This window comes from Dysidea avara, chromosome 12, assembly GCF_963678975.1.
Source record: "Dysidea avara chromosome 12, odDysAvar1.4, whole genome shotgun sequence".
In the NCBI taxonomy this organism is placed as follows: Eukaryota; Metazoa; Porifera; class Demospongiae; order Dictyoceratida; family Dysideidae; genus Dysidea; species Dysidea avara.
In genome coordinates, this window is record NC_089283.1 from 9,021,934 (window position 1) to 9,037,933 (window position 16,000).

General features: G+C 36.7%; 1 protein-coding gene across 1 annotated transcript; it reads right to left on the reverse strand.

The window, feature by feature from the left end:
• Window positions 1-3,057: 3,057 nt before the first annotated feature.
• Window positions 3,058-9,008, reverse strand: LOC136240802 (uncharacterized). Its single transcript, XM_066031862.1, has 9 exons — window positions 8,847-9,008; window positions 8,736-8,784; window positions 6,138-6,369; window positions 5,955-6,085; window positions 5,807-5,894; window positions 4,978-5,039; window positions 3,654-3,748; window positions 3,460-3,603; window positions 3,058-3,408 (listed from the first exon to the last, which is right to left on the reverse strand). Exons 1-9 carry the CDS (start codon window positions 8,946-8,948, stop codon window positions 3,151-3,153), a joined length of 1,161 nt encoding a protein of 386 aa, XP_065887934.1. The 5' UTR covers window positions 8,949-9,008; the 3' UTR covers window positions 3,058-3,150.
• Window positions 9,009-16,000: the final 6,992 nt, after the last annotated feature.

Sequence of the window (16,000 nt, forward strand, 5' to 3'; positions counted from 1 at the left end):
TTTTCAGGCACTAACTCTATGTAGTATTTTTATTGTTACTATCTGCTTTACCAGATAGGAACTGGAGGATGAATAACAAGTCCCTATGTGATGCTGTTGTCACAATACTCTATACTGTGTACAATTTTGTATTGTGTATATATTGTCAGCAAACTTTGACTTTGCAATCACCTCTTTCTTCAATAAGTTTTGCTATCTCCCACCAGATCTCTCCCTTGATCCTATAGCCTCAGGAATCAGGACATTGATTGACACCCTGACATCATCATTTGAAATGGGCTGAAACAAGGATGTACCATGGCACCAAGGGGCGGATCCAGACTTATGGAAAGGGGGGGTCAAAAATGAACTGAGGCACTACATTGTCTCTGGTTTGATAGGGTGAGACCAAAAAAAAAAAAAAAAAAAAGATCACAGCCAGCTGACAATAGCTGCCCACCTCACCAACCATGCATTTATAGCTAATAAAGTACATAAAAATTCTTAAATACACTGTTCTAATACTCTGACTGCTTTATTAGAGTGACTGCTCTATTAGAGTATTTCGATCTTGGTATACTAAAAATTTTTGGAGGGGGGGTCAAGAGCCCCCCCCCCCCCCTGTATCCGCTCCTGGGAACCAGTCTGACAATCAGTTCCTTGTAGCAACAGAGGGCCTCATTAATGTCACTATAATCCTCATCACAGCAATCATGCTATAATGATAATTAAGATCTGTTGTTGACAACATCACTGAAAGAAAATTATGCTCCTTCAATGCTGCCACAAGATTTCTCTAGATACTAAGTTATGTGCCTTGCAGAGGTCAACAAATGTTGAAAACAGATACTACATGTTCTCAAACATCTGATCAGCTGTACACATAACCTTTCTCCTTGCGGAAGTGCTTGTCTCTAATTGAATGTAGCAAACATATATCCCTACATTGGATCTTTTCTATTTTTCTTTAAAGAATACCCCACACCACATTGCAATATTCAAGTGCAGGGTGTACCAAAAGTGTAAATAATTTAATCAACATAATCAGAATCTAGATGATCGGAAGATCTCCTGATCAATGGTTAACAGCATAGCTTTACCACATGTAAACATTCAAAAAGTGGCATGTGACCAAAGATCCCACATTAGCTGTTATAATAATATTGGATGTGCTCAATCTCACAAGGACCTATAGGTATCGTCTTAGACCATCAACTAAAGTTCTATTCACACACCACAGAGGTTGCTTCAAAAGCCAGCACTGATCAGGAGATCTTTAGATCCGGCATCTAGATTCTGATTATGTTCAATATGTTGATTAAATTATTTACAGCTTTGGTACGCCCTACTGTATGCTTGAATAATATATTGTAATGCATTCACTAGGGGGCCATTCTTTATAGAAAAGATCCAACATAGGGCTACATGCTTACTACCTTCAATTAGAGATAAGCCCTATGAGGAGAGACTTTCAATACTCCAGTTACCATCTCTGGCCATTGAGGTGACATGGTACTACTGTACCGGGCAGTATTCTTAATAGCTCAGATTTTTCTACACTACATACCTTTACCAATACCACCATCACCAGGGGACACCAGTTCAAACTGTTAAAATATCATTCAAGATTAAACTGTAGTTCACAATATTTCTTTAATAGGTTACGTAATGATTATAGAGCACTTTTCCTGCATTTGTAGTTAACGCTATTCTGTAAATTCTTATTAGATAATTACTTGATTGTTAATTTTGTACTGGTATGTGCTGATCTGGTATAATGGCTGTGCCTTTACTGGTACTTTTATAATCATAAGCATAATGACCATATTTTGGAAAACCATGCATTTGGGCAACATGCAAAATATTATTTATGGGAAAACTCAATTGAAATTTTCAGTGATTTTTTTAAATTAATTTTTTTTGCATATTCTGTTATATAAAGCAACTATTTAACCTTCTTGCTATGAAGTTTCACACCTACAGTATAGCTACTTTTTTCAAAGAGATATACTCAATTATATCAGACCATGTAGTAGTTTCACAGTGCGTGGGACAGCAATTAATTTACAAATTAGGTGATTTGTTCATCCCTAAAACCAAACATTCCCTTGTCTTTAGACCATAAATTGATTAAACTCTCCAGGATCTCTTTTTATCCACTGTAGATTGTAGGAATGGAAATCTTTGTAAACAAAGTGATTTGTCATTATTTGTTACACCTAATCACTATACAGTAGTGTCGATATAAGCTGATATTGAAAAGTTAGTTTGTTTATGTACTAAGACAGTAAATCAGCCATATCTTTGGAATGCTTCATTGTATCATGACCAAATTTTAACACAAGGTAGATAAGTACTCAATGAGTCATTGTAGCAATAATAAAGAAATTCGACCAATGTGCCCAAATGTATGGTTTTCCAAAATAGGGTCACATTTTAAGACTATTGGCAAGATTGGATAATAGTACAGGGAATTGATTAAACCCCATTGTCCTATGCAAGGTCCTAAAAGACATTGAGAGATATAGTGCCACCTACAGCAGTGATATAGGTAAGGAATCACTCAGTCAAATTTATGATATAAATATATAGCCCATTCCCAGCATGGCTAATTATAAAGTAGGAATTAACCAATACAGTAATGGATGACTGTTGATGAACAGATCTGTTCATCTGCTGTAAATGTTGTAAGGGAGGTCTAAGCTGTTAACAGATCCTCCCTCATTCAAACCTATATTTGTGCATACCTGTAGATGTCCTTAATGCATCGTGGAGGTTACATAATACGCACGTCAACATTATTAAATATCTTATACAGTTCATGAGATCTAAAGATCTACGTAGATTAATTGTAGAAGTCTGGAGCACTCCACTTGCTACTGTCCTTGTAGAAGGACTATTAAATAATAATATAGGAAGGGAGATCTTGCCAGGTATTCACACAACATAACCCTGACCACCTAGAGGTAGGCATTTATCAGAGCAACAATACCGTGATCACCCCAGCATGGGCAGCTGAAGAGTATATAGATATATACCACCCATAAGTTATCCGATACCTTATTTATCTGTACTGACTAAATGAATAAGCAATAAATAAATAACAGAAGACAAAGCACATGTATATCGATGCCTAAAGACATCCACAAATTTGCAGTAAACAGTTCCATATTAAACAACTTCATCTGGGGAAATCGCAGGTTTGGAACAAGTTGGATTACAAGGATAAGCACAGTCAACCACTTTAGATTTATAAACAGCAGTATTTCCTGTCATCCAAGCATAAAATGTATCCTCAATAGTTTGATTGTCCACTTTAAACTGTTTCCAACTATTTGAGCTTGTGGACTGAGTGTGTACTACACAAGAATCAATGAATACTCCATTGGTTGCAGACTGGATAGCTGGTCTAACTGCTGCCATAAATTCCTACAAAGCACAACAATGCCTTTAAAATAGCTAACACACATTATACTGTACCTTGCCATAATTTTCAAACTGTTTCATTTGCTCTGCAGAACACTGAGGTGGTAAACATCCTAATTGTAGCGTGTTATGAAGTTGCCACGTATCATAGGCTGAGTTTAATGTAAACATCGGTGACTTGATGTATTGATAACTATACTACAAAAAAATTTAAATTGCAGCTTTTCTATACCAGAAACTAAACTAACATCAGCTAAACCACACTTCCATGTTTCATTCATTTTGGTATAGGCAGCTACACAATCCTGATTCATTCCACCAGTAGAGTTTTGCATGTTAAACGCTAAATAATTAATCAAGTATAAATATGTGACCATACAGATCTGCCAGAACCCAACATGTTTGTCAATGAGAAGTTGTCAGGTATTATTATGTGACTGGATCTTCAAAAATGGGTCTTCTACACACATGCTATTGGAAGATCGTGTAATCTTAGTGTTCTAGAAACACACAAACCTGAAATCTTGTCTATCCATTATGATGTGTTGTTGATCACAGCTGACTACACTCCATATCAATAACTATTTACAATCTGAAGTGATGAATCATCAAAGTTGGTAAGTTGGATGTGCACAGAAGACATCTTTTTGCAAATCTCATCACATATTAAAGTATTAAATACCAAAACAGCCAAGCTGTAAAAAAAAAAACTGCGGCCCTCAGAAAAGCTAAGGTGAAAAAAGATGTGAAATCCAAGGTGGCGGCCAAGAAATGGCTATGATGATAGGTTAATGGTAAAAATTTTAATAATGACAATTCAGGTGAATGTGCCGCTTGGTGCCACTTTGGCTGTTTTGGGCTCAACTTGAGAAAGCCATTGTCACTAAACAACACTTCAGTAAGAAAGAATGAACAATAATGAACCATTGTATGTCAATTTGTCGATATAAGCATTGTGGGACTCTTCTATCACACTTTTCAGAAGTGTCAAAATCCTTGTGCCCACACATTTTTTGCCAATTATCAACCATAACTTTCCCAGCATGGATCAAACTAACCTGCACTACTAATAAATATCTGTTATACTACTCTCTTCCTTCTTCATGACAACATGGTTTCATTAAGACAGTCTCAACAAACCTCAGGCAAAGTAAACCGTGCCCCAATGGCATGCATACATTTTCTGCCCCGCGGAAGTGATTATGTAACGATTGTGACATCAGGTGTTACCGCTCTATTGACGAGAAATTAATAGCTATCAGAAATGGAAGAGCAACATGCTGGAAGGTATGCATGGAGATGCTGATGGTTGAAATACTTCGTGCACTGGTTACCCAATTCCGAAGAAGGTTTTGTGCCATTTCTACCTGCTCACACGAACACTATAGTCCAGAGCCATGGGAACACCTCAAATTATTATCTACCTCATACAAAAGCAGCCTTGGATAGCAGACAAATTAAAGCCAGTGTGGATAAAACTAGTTTTGGTGTGATAACATGTTGGGTTTTGGCAGACCCATGCAGTCACATATATCACTGAATTTGAACTTCATGGGATACTCAATGACTTACCATACTTTGCATGTTCTTGTATCACGTACTCTCCATTTACATTAGGAGCATCAATAAAGTACCTGCAAAATATACCCACCCATCCATGCTATACATGCAGTGACTAGAATTTGAGTAACTTACACCATAAAAATTGTAATAAAAGCATACAGTATAAGTAAAGAAACAAGGGAGGTCATCTATACCTGCAGCTATATGCTAGTGGAAATTTAATCCCTACTTCGGTCATGGGTATATTTGTATATATAGCTACTCTGTATATGACTGAGGTAGGAATTAAATGTCTACTAGACTAGTAGACATTTAATTCCTACCTCAGTCATATACAGAGTTGCTAATAAGTATAGCTAGATGACCTCTCTTGTTTCTTTGTTGTTTTTTTCCATGATCCCCACTCAAATTAATTTCTAATTTTTGTCTTAAACAACCACCTATAACTTGTGTGCCTTTCATTGTATGAACACAAAACAAAACTTTTCTCACTCTCCATGGACAGCCAAATGTGATGGTAAATAGAGATTTGCTTCAATGTGTACCAAATTAAGCAATCAAAATGTGCATAAATTTTTATGTAGACTGCATATTTTTTTTACCCAGTCTGTTATGCAGAATTTTGCAAAAACAACCAGCAGCCAATCACTTATCATAATAGTGTGTTGTCATTGTAAAGGACTGGCAAGTTTGAATGGACTAGTACTGTACTTCTGGGTATCAATTAGTTACAGTGAGCACATGAAGTATTTATGAATGCACAGGTAACACCTGCTTCCACCATAATATCATGCATGCATGCCCGAATGCACACTTACAATTCTTCATATCTACTTACCCAGCATCAGCCAATGAATGCATTGGAATGTTACTGGGAATCATCTTACGAACACGATCAGCATGCAAGTAAGTACTAAGACCACCAGCTAAAGAATAGTATTTTTCTTAAACTATGATCATCATTGCTATGTATATCACTCACTCACCAGAGCTTCCAGTTAGTACCACATGTTCAGCATTACTCACTCCTGCTGTAAGAAGAGTGCCAACGACAGTATCAAGAACTCTAATCCCTCTGAAGTAGATTGTATCAGTTCCAACCTTAACTGGATGTAATCTATATAGCCACAAAGACTACATGAAACTTGTCTGTACGTACATGCACTTACACATTGCCAGAATATATCCCCCCATCACAGTATGGGATCCACGCTAGTGACCATCCACAAAAGTGAGGATTTTCAGTGCAGTCATCTGATAAAAACCCTGACACTGATAAGGTGCTTGGCCATTTCTTTGAAGATCCCAAGTCGGTGAAACTCCTTTTTACACATTCCATTTCATCAGCACAATATCCTCCACCCTTCATGTAAATAATCCATTTGTTAGGCTGAGTGGAACCTGTAAGACACCGTACACAGTCAACATCAAGTAGTGGTACTTGTACGATATGTGCTGTAGTGTGGCCAATGATCACACTGATCCACATACAAACAATTATGCACCATGGCTGTAACTATAATATTATTATGGCCAGATTTTTGCGTCACAACTAACTGTGGATATATTGTGTATGCGTAATTATTTTACTATAGATTTGCATATGCAAAAGATAATTTTAATGTTTACATGCTTGCTTGTTTATAGCTACTCCTTCTGTATAGATCATGTGCAATCTCAGGTGTGGTCTTGTACAACAGCATTGAATCGAACTTCACTATGCTTTATGGTAAAAGTGAAGGCAAAAGTATAGAGAGCTCCTGTACAATAGCCTATAACAAAAACCGTCCTTAAGCAAAATATCTAGCCACAGCAAAATTATTCTTGTGTACCGTATACTGTTACCTATAACAGTACTAGTACTCCGGCTATTATTTAGTATGTCAATTTTTCCAATATATACAATCTTTTTACGTTGGTATTTTAAACATTTTCCTAGCATTGAGTGCATGTGTTTTTCCCTCAAAATGGTATTTTATTATGTGTACGTAACTTTATAGAGAACAACACCCTAGATTGTACGTGGTCTATAGCTCGTGGTACAGTATCTCTGGCAATACTACTGAAGCCTACCAATTCTAATCCTATGAGACTCATTACTTAAAAGGGTAGGTTGAATTCTTTCTTAGGCCATCATTATTAATATTATATTGCTTGTTTCCAGCCACCTATACACCATTAAAACTGTAGAGGTGCTTTTTAGATGTGTTATTTTTTAATGCATGGAGCAGTCAAAATTTAGCACTTTAGGTGCTGCCATAGCATTATAGGGTGTTACCATAGCACATCAGTTGTAACAGTGCAGTGCAGAGGCTGCCACGAAACTCAGAGATGTCCTGAAACAAATTAGCAGGAAGAGAATTCCACCATGAAGATGTCCGATGTCAAAAGTGCCTCTGACTGAATGTTCTGTTTATATAATCAAATAATAATAAATTAGTAGCTAATTATAGGGTCCTCAATCCAAAAAATCAACTTTTACAAAATCGATCCCCTTACCAATGTAGAATGTTCATTGTAGTATCCCATTGCTAGATCCATCATGAAACCGGAGGCACAATTGTTGTCCTCACAGATGATTTTAGTATTATGCAAGATGCAAAATTTATTTTTTAAATTTCATGCTCCACACAAAGGACCGGATGAAACTTGCTACTTAGCCAGATCCTATCCAGAGTTGTTGTAGTTAAAAAGTACGCACAGTAATATACAAATGATTCACTGGGTTCCAGGCACATGGTTTCTTTTTTTCAAAAATCGAATCATGCAGGCTATTTTATAGATATACCATGTGCAATCTCTTTCATGGTCTTGTATAAAGTTGCTATACAACCTTGAATTTCACAATATTTTACAGGAAAAGTGAGGGCAAAATTATTGAGCATTATAGACTGTGATTTCATCCTTGAGAATGTCTATAGCCAAAGCACAAGTATGTTGTAGAGAGTGCACTATATACAGTGTTGGGAGTAACGCGTTATATATAAGTAACGCATTATGTAATAATTATTACTTTTGTGGTAACAAAGTAATATAACCCCTCAAACTGAAAGATGGCATCCTATTGTGCATCTCCTAGAATGCTGAAATGGTCTGTATAAGCCTTCCAATCCTAGACTCATTAATTAAAGTGGCTGTTGACAGTGTTGGGTTAGTACTTTAAAAAGTAATATATTTCTTATTACTCGTTACTGCCACCACGATGAAACGCATTGCAGTTATATTACTTCAGTTCAGAAGTAACTAGTTATACACAATGTACAAGGGTACTTCATTAGGTAATAATATTATAGTAATGCGCTAGTTAAGTAACACATTAGTACTTTAATATTACAATAACATGCTAGTTGTGTAACGCGTTAGTGCTTCGTTAGGTAATAATATTACAGTAAGGCCAGGCAAACTTGATTACTTGTTTCTCATCCAAAAAAATTCAGATTTCCATACGGGCGGGAGGTGATTTTATTATTATTCATTATTACATAAAATACTATGCACCCTGTTAAACAAGAGTGGAGGGACTCAAACCCCTCGGAGTTGTCCTTCTGCTATGTTTAGATGCACACCTTTTCCTTAAAAGTGAAATAATTCATTCAGGTGATCTAGGCAATAGCTGCAGTAGCTATTTAAAGTAAAAGTTTATGCGGCTGCCCAAAATTAATATTGATGCTGGCGGTGACGCCTTATAACCCGTTATAGCTTGCAATATCACGAGTTTACATGCATGCTGGTCACTGTAAAGTGTTATTAATAACAATAACAATTACCTTTTCTATGATAATATCCTGGTGGAGATCCATCTAAACAAACCGCACCCTGCAAAGAACATTTCAGTTAATTTATTTAGCGATCTTCTGTTATCTCCAACTGTGTCCTACCTTATCTGGAGCGTCTGTGAGCAGTGTCAGTGATAGATCTACAGCTAATCCATATGCTAATAGTACAAAGAAGGCAAGAACGGGAAGCCACACAATGCCCATTAATGTAATTTTATTGTCCACTTAGATCTGCACATAAATATAGACACACCCTGCACTGTTTCCTCAATACTTATGTGTTTACACAAAAGCAAACAATTAGTGGTCGGGGAAGTCACAAGGCGGTCACGAGCTAGTTGAAAAACAATAAACTTGGCGCCGCCCGCCACAGTAGCATAGGCAAGGCTTGTTTTATATTGGTGAAACACCACCATGCCATTTTTACCCGAGCTAGATGGAATGTGTGCGCAAAAGGCTGGTACAGTGTGCTGGACAAAATGACTGAAAGGTGTGTTGCAAATTAAGGAAGGGGTGGTTCACACTTGAGTTTAGGGGGTCTGGGGGCATGCCCCCCTGAAAATTATGTAACTTTGTAGGTCTGAGATTGAATCAGGTAACAATTTTTACAAAAATCTTTAAAGCTTAGGAATTGATTACTATAGCTTCTATGGGCACAGTAGCTATCAGGAGCAGGAGGCATATATCAGGTGGCAGTATCATCAGCTACCCGTTTATATACAGTATATTGTTAATGTACAAACCCAATCATGAGTATAATCGCGTACACATTTACACTGCTTGAAGGTTCTTAGTTTATCACCTTGTTAAGCTGCTTTACTGTAGTTGTACCCAGTTATACTGATAGGAAAATGTCAGTAACTTGACTTAAGTAGATGGAACATAATTGTTTTACTAAGTTTTAAACTCTCAGAAAACATCAGTGAATGCGGGTTTACTGAAAAACTACTAAAATAACAAACAATTAACTGTTCCATACACTGGGGATATGCCACTCTAGTAAACTAAGAAACTTCAAGCGGAGTTAGCTACTTAGTTACAAACTTGATTTAGCTATATTATACCCCAAAGAAAGATGGACCGCACATACATGCATTATGTCATATTTTGTTCTATTCTAATGATTAATAATTTTTGCTTTCTTTAAGGCCAAACCGACTTAACTAACCCCTGCTTCAAACATTTTCAGTTCTAAACTGATGTGGAACCGGTGATTCTTATTTTTACCTATGGCTGAAAACATTTTACACTATTTTATTTATTTATTTATTAAAGCTTTACAGCACAAGTGCTGAAGGTCTGTAGGATACCTGGTCCTACAGCCTGTTTAAAGTTGTTACAGAAAGTGTGTTTGAAAAGGTGGAGAAAGGAGAAAAAATCCATGACTGGACCTAGGCAGCCTCAAACCTGCAGCCATCCGATTAATGCGCGAACGCTTACAGGAGTCTGCCACTAAAGTGAACACTAATGTAAGAGTGAAATTTTTACCAAAGATTTGCAATCAGTGCATTAGAAATAGCCATATTTGCATTAAAGCATGTGCCATGAATGTGGATAGCTAGTTTGTTTGGAATTGCATTTTATAGTTACACTGTAGCTATAATAAAGTTTTGGTCAACAGCTTATATATACTATGTAAGCACTTGCAAAAGTTGGCTTTTTAGGATGATATGTTTTCTCAATACCATGCACTCATGCACTTTTTGGGTTAATTTGTTGTATCAACTGTCAATGTGACACCTTCCTTATGGATATCTTTCAAGTTGCTTGCTCCCAATAAAGCCCTCCCAGGTAAAAAAAAGCTTGCAAGAATTTTTTTTTGCATTAAATTCTTGTCCTTTACTTGCACAAATCTTGCAAGATCTTGGACGATCTTATTCCGCAATCTTGCAAGTTTTTAACCTGGGCTAGCTGCTGTATGAGAACTTCTCATACAGCAGCTAGATTGAGAACAGTAACTGTGTTTACGTATATAGAAGTGTTTTAACATTTGTCACTCATTATCATTAAAACCCTATAACAGGTAGCTAGCTGAAGACATATACTCTCAGCTTAAAGAATTGCAAGCTGACGTAGCTACCAAGAGTTAGATGGTTACATAATGTAATTTCGCTATTGTTTACCTTTAAAATGTACAGTATGAGCTACATCAAAGAAATATTCTGTCATTAGTAGCAAGTAGCTAATTCCAATAATACTGTAGATTGCAACAGAGCTATTTCTAAAATTTTTCTTGTAATTCAAGGTATCTATGGTTTATTCTACTCTTTATGAGTAGGAATTAAACTTATAATGCTGGGTTTCAGAGCTAAATATTTAATGTGTCGAATGCACCCATAAGGGTGATTTTCCAAAATTCATAATCAGTCAAATATATCATTACAAGTTTGTGTGCCAAAGGTTGTGCTCATCATGTGGCTACACCAAGGCTTTTATAAAAGTGTCTTAAGTCAGGGGAGTTCTCTGGGAGTAGCTATATAGCCAGCTGCAGGATTTTCGAGGGGGCCTGGAGGGGGTTTCTAACAGCAACAGTAAGTTTGTAGCATTGGGGGATTTGGCTGCACTGTCCCCAGTCACTGAGATATTTAATGAAGGTTACCAGGGTCCTGTTTGTTTGCGTCAAAAACGTCACCTGATCACCCTTTGATTTGTTGAGAAGTTGAAGTTTTGTGTTTGACTGTAAAATGTTACTGCTTGTTGTTTTGTCACTTCTCAACATTATAGAGTAGCAATTGCTTCTGTGTATTGCTCATCCTATACAAACCCACAATTAGCCTTAAATGAATCATAGGCGGTGGGGGCGGGGGGCCATCCCCCCCCCCACACACACACACTTTTATGGGACACTGTTTGCAAGAAAAGATCGAGATACTCTAATACAACAGTCAGGAATCCGGATACTCTAATAGAGCAGTCACAGTGTTCAGAGAAGCAGTGTAGCAAGCTACTTAGCTACGTATGTGTAGGTGTAGTTATATAAGTGGAGAGCAGCTATTGTCAGCAGGCTGTAACCTTTTTTTTTTTGGTCTTCAACTTACAGCTGGCCTGGCCCCCTCACTCTTTGGCCTGCTCCACCGCCCCTGAAATGAATTGTGTACTGTTATTGATAAGTTGTCATCTTGTGTGAAGTACAAGATTATAGATGGGGATATTAACATTAATCTCAATGGTTGTTCTTCTGTTGTTTCTCAGTATGCAGATTTTGCTGGCTGATTTTGGATTACTACAACATATTTCTCAGCCTACGCGTGTGTTCTCATCATCGTCAACTCCTATTGTTCATGTGATTTCGAGTAGTAATCAAATGTTTATCAGGCTGTGGGTTTAAGTGATCACAGAGTTCAGTTTGTGGAGTTTGCAGTTCCAATATAATTGCAATGTCCTATAGAATCATGATGGTAAGGTCTTTTTGAAAGTGTAAATGGAATAAGCCAAGAGCAGTATTGTCATCTGCCCCTGGGCATTTAATGCAGCTATTTGATGAGATTGATGATCGTTGGAAATTCTTTTTTTGTTTACTACAGGAATGCCTAGATTTTTTTTGTTCCAGCTAAAGAAGTTTGCTCAAAAAGGTCTAAAAGGCCAACCCCATGGTTTACTGATTTTGTAGGGGATACGTTCGAGGCTTCCCAGGTCTAGTCATGGATTCTTTCTCCTTTCTCCACCTTTTCAAACACACTCTATGTAACGACTTTAAACAGGCTGTAGGATTAGGTGTCCTACAGACCTTCAGCAAAGCCTTAATAAATTTTAAAAATAAAAGATTAAAGAGAACAATTGCAACTGTGCCAAGCGTGTAGCTGAGCGTACTGGCAATGCTACTGATTGGCTTATATATATTATAGAACCCTGAAGAATAAATTGAAGGTGATTATTCGTAAGGCCAAGATGGATTTTCTGCAGTCTGCTTTCTTGCAAAGTAAACAGGATCGTAGGAAAACTGGACATCTGTGAATGATATTATTGGTTGTGATAAATGTTACAAGGAGGTTGGAATTGATGTTTCTTTGGATGCAATTAATGACTACTCTAATACTGTTGCTGTAACTAATGATCATGATGATTCTGAATCCTTTGTTTTCCTCCCAGGTGAAAGGAACAATGAATTTATGTTTACTGAGGTGGATGTCTCTACTGTTGTTGCTCATCTCTGTGCACTTGACATAAAGAAATCAACAGTCCAAATGGGGCTATCTGCTCGATTTTTGAAGGAGATAACTAATGAAATATCAGAGACTTTAACAGCTTTGTTTAATTATTCCTTGCAATATGGTGTGATTCCATCTGCTTGGAAACAGTCCAATATTACCCCTGTACATAAGGGAGGAGCCAAAGATGATCAATGATCCATCTAATTATAGACCAATAGCTGTAGTCCCCATTCTTGCCAAAATTTTGGAGAAGATAGTTGCAACCCAATTGTCTAGATAATACCTTGAGACCAACCAGTTAGTCCATCCTCATCAAGGAGCTTACAGACATGGGAAGTCAACTGAAGATTATACCTAGGCAGGCTGTTGATTATATTGTAGGTTGTTTGGATAAGTCACATGTAGTGGGCTCTATTTTCCTTGATTTCAGTTACGCAAAGCATTTGACTCTTTAGATCATCATGCAAATTCTTTTACAAAGGATTCATAACTTAGGTGCTGGTCATGGTGGTTTCAGAATTATCTATGCAACTAGAGTTTTAAAAGGTGAAACATATTCTGGTTGGCAAGTGATGAAGGGTGGTATACTCCAGGGCAGTGCCCTGGGGCCTCTTTTATTTTTGATATAATTATATGAATGATCTTCCATCTCATATCACTAATGGCCTGTTGCTTCAGTATGCAAATGATACTACTCTTATTTGTAGTGGTTCTACAGTTGATGAGGTTGCTGCCACATTAAATACTCAATTATGCCATATTTAAAGTTGGGTTACAGCTAGTAAAATGAAACTAAATTTGAAGAAGTCTATATGTGACCGGATTTGCGAAAAGGGGTCTTCCACACACATCCAATTTACCAACTTTGATAATCTATAACTTCGGATTGGAAAAAGCTAACTACTTGAAATTTGGTCAGCAGTGAGTACAAACATAGCTGAATGAATGGAGAAAAATTCTGGTTTATGTGTTACTTGAATACTAAGTTATGGTCTTCCAAGTTCATAGAATTGGATGTGTGTGGAAGACCCCTTTTCGCAAATCCGGTCACATATACAGTTATGTGGTTCTCTATAAAGGTTTCTAAAAGACACCAATACCCCTCTATTGTTGTGGGAGATTCTCCTCTTCGTGTTGTTGATGAACAGAAGTACTTGGGACTGGTTTTCGATAATCATCTCACTTGGACTTCTCATGTATCACAGGTGTGTAAGAAAATGGCATACTATCTCCATTTATTGAATCGTCATAAACATGTGATTAATGCTGCCGTTATGAAAATGCTAATAAATTGTTTGGTGCTGTCACACCTCCACTATGCTCTCACAGTGTGGGGACCATTGTTGAATGTACAGCTACAGTCTTGTTTGCAAAGCATGCTCAATAGATCAGTGCATCTTGCTCTTTCTCTCCGTAAATATGACTACATATCAAATCATTTTAAGCATCTTGGATGGCTGCCCTTGCAGGAACTTATTCAGTTTCACTGTTTGTGTTCTATGTTTGCTCAGTGCCATCAGCACCGCTGTATCCCACTTGATCCACCAATTGTATTTGGACATCAACATGTATATGATACTAGAAGACCTGATATTTTTGCAAGTGTTTCACTTTGTCATCTTTCATTAACTCGATGATTTTTCCGTTATAAATCTACTCAGTGGTGGAACTCTGTGTCCATGGAAGTAAGGGAAGCATCATACCGTACGCAAGGAAATTTTGACGTAAGAAAAATTTGACAAATTCACACTTCAACAGATTTGACGAATAAATGTTAACGAATATCAAGAAATGGTAGACAAAACCTGTACTTTTAAAGCGCTTATAAACAACTGACGAATTTAAATTTGACAAATTAGATTGATTTGTCAAATTTTTCTGACGTCAAAATTTGTCTCCTATATTAGATCATATTTTTTTATTTATTGTGAATGTTTTTGTTCATGTTGCTGTAGTTGTTCTCTATTGTAAGTGTATGCTTATTAATTGTATGTTGTTCTTTTTTTCTGTGTTGATGTTATGTGTTTTTGCTTTGTTTTTGTATATTGTGGATTGTAAATGTGTATGTATTTATACCTCTGGCAGGGAAGAATGGCTATTGCCGACTGTTTGGAGTTTAAAATCAAATCAAATAATACTCAAAAAACTCAACATAATATGTTGTTGAGGCCCAAGTAGACCAGACACTAGGTCTGAAATATAGACCTAAAGAAAGAGATGTAACATAATTGTGTAAATTAACCTTGCAGTACTATGTATGTTGTTAGTATATAGGGTTGGGCAATATAGCATATCATGATAACTGTATCGAGGCTATTTTTACACATTGTAATATATCAAGTTCATGATTTACCATGATAACTGTATTGCTTACAAAATGAAATACCATTAATGTATACCGTCTTACAAACACAGCAAATTACATTTGTATGTAATTTTTATAGCTTAAGGGTTGTTTTTGAAATGGATACAACAATACAAGTCACCGCAGAAAAACTTGTATTTATTAATATTACATGGTTTTTCTAATTTGCATGTAATATCGTGATAATATCAAATATCATGATATATCATGATGCACGTTTTTCAATGATCGCCCAACCCTGCATAGCAGGGTAAATTACAGGCCCGTAGCCAGGGGGGGTTCGGGGGGTTCTGAAGAACCGCCCTCTTGGAAAAAAGGTCCACAATTTCAGTAAAAGGTCCACAATTTTAACATAAAGGTCCATAATTTAACCAAAAAGATCCACAATTTTCGTATACAAGTCCAAATTTTCAGGAGCAAAAGTCCATTAGCTACAGTTTACTAGATAGCACTAATAAGAAGCTAAATTAAGTGCTCCAAGTAACTTATTCAGTGCTTGTATTATATGCAATGCAAGATCGAGATACTCTAATAGAGCAGTCAACCACTCTAATAGAACAACCACTCTAATAGAACAGTCACGATTACATTTTCTTTTAAAAGCTACTTAATTTACATGTAGATTGTCTAAACCGAGCTTTCATTAAAATATAAGATTTTGGTAGAAAAGCCTCTCCATACAGAACCCACGAATAGCACCCATACTTCAACTCCATGCAATGTGTAAATTTCATTGTTTA

What these genes read in the sequence shown, in the direction of transcription:
- LOC136240802 (XM_066031862.1), bottom strand. Translation starts at nt 8,948, where the DNA reads ATGGGCATTGTGTGGCTTCCCGTTCTTGCCTTCTTTGTACTATTAGCA. An exon ending in TCACAGACGCTCCAGATAAG is followed by an intron (nt 8,785 to 8,846) that starts GTAGGACACAGT and finishes TGTTCTTTGCAG; the next exon opens with GGTGCGGTTTGTTTAGATGG. An exon ending in GGTACTAACTGGAAGCTCTG is followed by an intron (nt 5,895 to 5,954) that starts GTGAGTGAGTGA and finishes ACTATTCTTTAG; the next exon opens with CTGGTGGTCTTAGTACTTAC.